Source organism: Oryzias melastigma, linkage group LG11 (assembly GCF_002922805.2).
Source record: "Oryzias melastigma strain HK-1 linkage group LG11, ASM292280v2, whole genome shotgun sequence".
Classification (NCBI taxonomy): Eukaryota; Metazoa; Chordata; class Actinopteri; order Beloniformes; family Adrianichthyidae; genus Oryzias; species Oryzias melastigma.
Genome location: NC_050522.1, coordinates 21460185 through 21468120, shown reverse-complemented (window position 1 = coordinate 21468120; position 7936 = coordinate 21460185). Strand labels below are relative to the sequence as shown.

The 7936-nt window shown below is 35.3% G+C and overlaps 1 protein-coding gene across 1 annotated transcript in view; it reads left to right on the top strand.

Moving 5' to 3' along the window:
- Positions 1 to 4031: 4031 nt before the first annotated feature.
- LOC112162600 (ectonucleotide pyrophosphatase/phosphodiesterase family member 2) overlaps positions 4032 to 7936 on the top strand; it is a 26573-nt gene continuing 22668 nt past the window's right edge. The window contains exon 1 of the mRNA XM_024298422.2: positions 4032 to 4388. Within this exon, the coding sequence (XP_024154190.1) occupies positions 4371 to 4388 (18 nt within the window). The 5' untranslated portion in view covers positions 4032 to 4370. The remainder of the gene's footprint in view (positions 4389 to 7936) is intronic.

The following is a 7936-nucleotide window of genomic DNA, read 5'->3' as shown; positions in this document are numbered from 1 at the left end:
GGGGGGGGGGGGGGGGTGTCATCTTAGCCTTTGTCTTGTTCTTGTTTGATCTGCAACAACAAGCTTAAAAATAACAACCTGCGACTGGTTTAACATAAAAAAACAAAGTTTTGTATTCAGAGTTTGTATGTCTTGCAAATCTTTGTGTACTTTTAGCATGCAGTGGCTCCTCCGTGTGTGTGCACGTCCCATGCTTTTGTGGTTGTTTATACATGTGTGTGGTCTTTGTAAGATGAGGACATTTTCCCCGAGGTGATGGATATACAGATCACTTTCAAAGCTAAAAGACCTGCTCCCCCCTGTGAACAACACGTTCCCAGCATGCCGAGCGCCTTTCAGAGCAAAGCCTTTCAAAAGAGACCATGTGTTTTTAAAGTGGTGCGGTGGGAAGAAGGACTAAGCTATTAATTTTGAATCACAAATGACAAAAAAGAACCTTTCTAAAGGTTGATATCCATCATGCAGAGAACCACAGTGGAGCCAATGTTGTCCCTCCACAGACGACTTTGAACATGGGACTTTTCCTTCAGGGAATGCCAGATTTCTCTCAAATCTTGTAGAGACAAACATGTTCACTCCTACAAAAAGTCTGGGACAGTGTACTCCAGATGACTGAGCTGCACGTGTGGAGTTTTTAGAAAAGAATAGAATATTTTAGAACAAAGGAAACAAAATAATCTTACGTAAAAGTGGAAAAAATTAGAGCTGAAAAAACAGGACTAAACATCCATCACAACACTTAAATGTAGCTTTTTAATATATATATATATATATTATATGGAGATAAATAAGTAAATAAATTCCCCCAACTGTTGAGCATGGTGGGGGAGGAATCATGGTTTGGGTTGTTATGCAGCTACAGTGCCTTTACAGTTTGCTGCCACCAACTGGACCACAAACACCGTATTAAAAAAACATTCTATAGTCAAATTTGAAGCCAAATACTTGGTTGAAATTCGATTCTACTACAATATGAAGAGTGAAGAAAATGTCTAACTAGAGGAACAACTGAACACAAACCGAACCAACTAACTAGTTGGTGTTCTGTTCTTAAAGGAGCCCGGTATCTAAAGTAGCAAACACCTGTTGGACCAGGAATTTATTAGAAACAGGAAACAATTGGATGATATACGTTATTGTGCATTTAGAAGGAAACTTTTTTTGCTAAAATTTGGGTGTTTGTATTAGCTTGGAGCCGGTTTGAGCCGAGCAGACTTCCTGGAAGGGCCTGTTCTCACTTTATGACATCATAATGTGAGAACTCGCTAGTTTTCATGGGCTGGGAGGGGCAGGTTTTAGAGGATTACTCAGAAATACGTGAATTGATCAAAATGCCACTTTCGGGCTGTTTATTGTGAGAAACAAACATTTTATTACACTAAAAATAAAGTCATTAAAAAATGACTTGTGCAATTGCAAATGTAGACTTCTATTTATTGGAACTGTTTAAGCTCACATCCCTACAAAACCACTTTATTCATTCATTAACTATTTGTTTTGTAAAAAGCGGCAAAGGCAAAAAAATTGGCGTTATGTAGAAATATTCTATTTTCGTTCGAGTTATATTATAAATATTATGATTTCCCTTTATAAATTAACTATTAACTATTATAAATTAACTTTTTTTTAAACACGTTGGTTAATATCAGTAACCAATATTCCATAATTAACTATTTTAACCCCTTACAGAAAATACAACATTCTATGCAACTTTTTAGCTAATAAAAAGCATAAAAAATGTTGCTTCACCAAATATATATTCCTTATATATTCACATATAATTCACTGCTTATTCATATATCTATAAATAAAATGTTAAAGAAAAAAAAAACTAACACCAAGTTATTACAGTCTATTGCAGTATAAAAAACTATATTCAAGTTAAAGGGTATTGTGCTATAAAAGTACTCCTGGAAGTACAAGTCTACAACAAATACTTTGCTACCCACTCCGATGAAAATTGTGTTGTTTAGTGTAGAAAATATGTTTTATTCATGATGGAGGATTAAAAATATGAAGCTGACTGAGAGCTTGAGAAGGTAAACAGAACTAAAGAGATCTGTTAGCAGTAGATGTGCTGGGGAGAACCATTGATCCCTGACCTTTGACCTTTTTTGTGGAACCAGAAGGTGTACACCTCCCTCAAAGGCGAACAAAGTAATACACGCTTTCAGTACTAGGATGTAAAGAGAAGCCTTGGCTTTTTCCTGACCCTCAGGTGTCATTTGAACCCAAATCCAAACACTGCAGATCTTATCAGTGGTGGGCTCTACTGGAGAGAAGTAGCCATGTGGGTGGTTTGGAGCTTCCTGATGGACTTAAAAGGCAGTTCTGCCGGGTTTTAGATAAGCTTCCGGAGAACACGGAGATGAGGAAATGGGCAAACAGGTGGTCCTGTGCTAAAGAGACACTACAAGTCATTAGATCTATAACATCATGAAGCATGCAAAAAAAAAAAAATTCTCCACCTAAAAGACTGATAAAGGTGAAACCGCTGATCTATTTCAAATCCCACTCATTTCTCCTGTCATGATTGTAATTTTATTTTTATTTCTAAAAAACAGTTTAACTTATAAGGATCTGGAGTTCACATGCGAGAGGATCACATTTTAGGTTTTGACAAGAGTGTAGCTGAATAATTATCTCAGGTCTGAAGAAGATGACCGGAGTCAGGTCAGATCATTTTTTCAATTTTACCTGTTTAAAAATTCAATTGAATTCAATTGCACTAAAATAAAATGAATCAAATCAGAATATTTTTAAATGGAATCAAACCAAATCAAATTAATTTAAATAGAATCAAACCAAACCAAATACATTCCAATCAAACCAAACACGACCAAACTGAACTAAACACAAATAAATACAATTAAATTAAATTAATTTAAATAAAATCAAAATAATTAAAAATGATTTAAGATAGGCTAAACTAAACTAAGCCAGATAAAAATAAATAAAATCAAGTTAAATTAAAATAGATCAAATTAAATCTTATCAAATTAATTCAAATCAAACCAAACCAGGCCAAACTAAGCTAAACTAAAATAAATCAAATTAAGTTAAATTAAAATAAATCAAATCAAATTAAGTTGAGTTGCTTAAAAATCACATCAAACCATATCAAACTAATATAGACTAAAGTAAACTAAGCTAAATCAAATTAAGTTAAATTAAAATGTATCAAATTGAATTAATTTAAATCAAACTAAACTAAAACAAATTAAAATAAATCAAATTAAGTTAAATTAAAATAAATAAAATCAAACTAATTTCAGCTAAACTAAACCATATTGAAATAAATCAAAGTATTTTAATCAGATCAAATCAATTTAAAATAAATCTATAAAAGGTGGTTTTCAGATATTAGAGCTCAAAGCGTTTCACAATTAAAAAAAGACAACAAAAAATGAACAAAAAAAAAATCAAAACAAAATAAAATAAATGATGCATTATTTAAGCTGTATAATATTCTTATGAATATCTGTGGGAACAAAAACAAAACTGTATTTTCTGACATGTTTATATTTGCCGTTTTTTCAAGATGTATTGATACAGAATGTATCAACACAAAATGAAATCAGAATCTAAACATACCTCTAGAATGGTGTACAAAACCATAGTCCAGACACTTAGACAGAATACTAATGAGTAGAAATCAAGACAACTGAGAATGATTAGAAACCCAAACCTACTGTCACTGACAGGGAGACAAACATAGAAACAACTTGAGATTAAACTGCAAACATTTTTCCTTTAGGAAAGTTCTTCTTATGCGGATATGTCAGGGGTCAGCATTACTCAAAAGGTGATTCTTGCAGGCGTTGAGAAAGACCTCTGGTTGTGAAATGTGTTCTTTCTTGTTGTTTTCTCTCTGCTGCGTAACCATGATGTGCAGTGATTCATATGGGAGTCTCTTTTGCATCTCTATAAAAGCATGAGACGTCCACATGTATACTTGATAATAAGAATAAAAAGCTCCTGACAAACGCTGCCTCTTTTTAGAGTCAAAGAGGATTTAGATGGCTGCAGTAAAGCGTACAGACTGTTTCACTGAGCCCTGCAGTCCCTGAGGGCGCCTCTCGTCCCCCCTTCTCCCTGTGTGTGCTCAGTCAGCACTGCGTTGGACTCCGGAGCGTCGCCCCGACCTGACGCACTCTTGTACCAGAGCGCAGCTGTCACCATTACTTCACTCCCATTGGCCGCAGAGCCACAGAGAGGCAGAGGCGAAAGGCAAACAAGGCAGAGACAGAGCTGGACCCCGCTCTGCTCCATCGATCTGCAGGAGTGCACCGAGGAGCCTCTGTCAGACGCTGGACTCTCATTTCCCCGAGCCGGACTGGAATGCCAAACGTGGATTGACTGTTTGGATAATGCTGCTGGGAAATTTGGTACGGTAGGACTGTCAGTTTGGTGGATTGTTGGCTTTTTGCAGAAGCTTTCATTCGGACTGCTTTCCCTCCCCCCCTTAAAAAACAAGAGATAATGGTGTTGCAGAATTGATATATTGACCTGGAGGTCCTATTTGTCTCAGGAAATCTTAAGGAAGTGGAAATGACCCAAATCAAAGGAGAAATATGATTTATAGAGGGGGGTTTGTGTGTTTGTCTACTGTTGGCCTCAGAATAAATGAGGATAAATCTGCAGTGAAACCTCAGAAGATAAATAAACATAATTCCCTGTAGAGGTAAAGGTACCCAGATGCTGTCGTTTGATGATTACATCAAGGTTATTCTTCTTTATTTGATCAAATGAATCATAACAAAACTACATAATGGTAAGGTCAACCATTAAACTGGCTTGTTTAAGTCTATAAATACAGTTGTTGTTGTCATTGTTGCTGAAATATCAACTTCAAAGAATAGATAGATGTTTTTTATTAAGGCCTAAGATCACTTTTAGGTCAAGAAATGACTGCAAACAAATTATAAAATTAACCATAGACAGTATCTTTTGGAATAATGGCTCTCCTTTGATATCTTTTGTCACTTTGTAATGGTTTAAACATGCAAACATTAAAAAAGGGGAGTTATTCTGCTTTATGCCGGACCGGGCTGGTTCGATTGACCTTGTATTTAATGTGACGAGTTCCCTTTTTTCAAAACGATTTGAGAGAAAAGCATACGGCTGTTTTTAGCAGTTATTCTTATGAAAGTCTGACAAATGTGATGGTTAACCTGTCCAAACCTGATTTAAAACAGATAAGTGGATACTTTACATCAAAGAAACAACACTATCCCAGCTCACATTGCTTAAATCCTTTCTAGAAACAAAAAAATGGTGTTGAATTTTTGGTTTATCCCTAAAGGCGTGAGGTGACAGAAGTGAGAAACAACTAAATTCCTAGAAAACAAAGAACTCTAAGAACCCAAAGCAAAGGAAAGTAGCTATAGGGCATCATAGATTTATAATGACATAAAGTTTTAGGTTTAGCTTTAAGGTTAAAACGCATATCTGCCTTTTCAGTCAAAGCAGACCTTAGAGAGCAGAATCAACTAAATAATAACTAAACAACAATAATAACTAAAAGTTGTGTTGTTTTTTTTTTTTAGTTAAATTATGTTTGGGAACTGTGGGAACCTTACTGCTTTTAAATAGGGAGAAAAACTTTAGCTTGAATGAAGCTTGAATGAAAGATGTAATCTCTTCCAACAGCAGTTATCAGAGCTCTGCTGCAGGTTGGAACAGTTGGAGATTCCCAAATGATGATCAATTACTGAAGTCAAACTTTAAGTTAAAAAAAAAAAAGTATTTTGTACCAAACTTAAAAATTAATTCTCCTCATTTAACCAATGCATTATGAAATTCTAGAAACTTTATGTGAGTGTAAATACAAAGCAAAACTTGGTCAGACTCCAAAGTTTTTTGCTTTACAAAATAGACTATGTACAGAAATTGTTATTTAGAATAAAATTTATTGATTTCACTTTAGGTCTTTTTTTATGTTTCTTGGTTAATAAATATGATATTGTGTATGCTTGTAATGTAAGAAGGTATACTGCAGTGATCAGTTTTGTGAAATCAAATTTGACAGAGGTTTGGAAGTTAAATAGATGAATTGGTAATCAAATTATGTCATAGATGGATAGATAGATGGATGGAAAGGTGAATAGAAAAACTGGTAAACAAATGGATGTATGGATGGATAGACACAAAAAATGCTCTACCCTTCCATGAAAAAATGGATGGGTAGAACAGTTGGATGGATGGGTGGGCGGATAGAACAAAGGGTGGATGAATGGATGAATGGATGGATGGATGGGTAGGTGAATAGGGCAACTGGTGAACACATAGATGGATGGATAGGTGGATAGACAACTGGTGAACACATAGATGGGTAGAACAATTGGTGGATTGATGGATGGATGGGTAGGTGAATAGAACAACTCGTTAACACATAGATGTATGGATGGGTAGATAGACATAGCTTGTGAAAAGATGGATGGGTAGAATAATTGGTGGATGGATAGATGGATGGGTAGGTGAATAGAACAACTGGTGAACACATAGATGGATGGGTAGGTATAGACACAACTGGTGAAAAGATGGATGGTACAACGATGAACGGATGGATGGATCTCACTTTCTTACTTGCAGGGATCCACACATCACACGAGGCTGAACAAACTCCCATACTTACTCCAATATTCCTGCAGAATAGACATTTGTCCCACTGTTTTAAAGCATGATACCCTTTTCCCGAGGGTCATCCACAAACAGAGATCTTTTCTACACTAGGCAATCATCCTTCATTGGTCCTAGAACATCGTTTCTTTTTTCAGTGTGAGACATTCTTGAGTGTGAATGCTACTGTAAAACACATTACATACTGTACATCAGGCTATGAGCTTTTTATTAATTGATTTATTATCTACTAATAAATGGATATAAGGACTTAAGGGTTCATGAAACAGTCTCAAGAAGCTACACATTTAGCATGTCTTTCTCCGTAGTGATCTGCTTTGCTTAGAACAGTATTGTTTTGAGATTGATGTTGTGTTTTAGTTTAAAACAAAGATACTTTTAGAAATTTAATTGATTTCCTTCAATTGTATTAAGTAATTGACATTATAACCTTGGAGAATCTTGCCATGACATCAAATCCATGCTGGCCCTGTGCCCCCCAGCGCCACTCCAAGCTAATCATGCCCAAGAATGTTGGTGAAGGTTCTCATTCATCAAGGGGATGTTGCCTGTAAGTTGAGTCTTGGCAACTGGAATTAAAATCTTCTTTCTTCAAATGTTTCAGCACTCACCCATGTGCAAGAAACATCGTCATCACAAAACAAACAGACTCTAGGATGATACAGATAGTCAGGTATAAGTAGGGTCTCAGTACATACTGCACAACATCTTTATTATACAGGTATGTCAACTAAGACCATCCAGTAACATTTCTTGTTGTTGACCTTCTTCTAAAATGTTGTCTACAGTCCAAATAGATTTATTTTCAGTAAATGTTTCTAAATGTAGACCATATGGCCTTTTTTTTATGTGTGTCTGCAAAACAAGACGATGTCCTTCAGTTGTAATACAATCTATGATGTTTCTAAAGTTCACCTATTAAATGAAAAACAAGATATACCTCAATATAGTATGTCAGCATTTATTTACAAAAAAAAAAACTTATCAAACATGCAGGGTACTCTGTGAAAAATAATTAACATTTGGTAGTGCTTGTGTAGTCTATTTTGAGGAATTGCTTACATGTTGTAGCTATGATGTACATGGTTAATCATGGATAACACCATGACATAATGGCTAACACCAGTCAGTTCCATCAGGTTTGCATCACTCCGCCTTTACCTAAATTCCATTCATACTTTAGGACTTTAAGACCTTGCTAAATGTTTTTTTTAAATTAGTGATAAATGACGCTAAATGTATTAGACACAACTTTTAACTTATCCTGATAATTGCTCACCTGATTGGTAGGGTC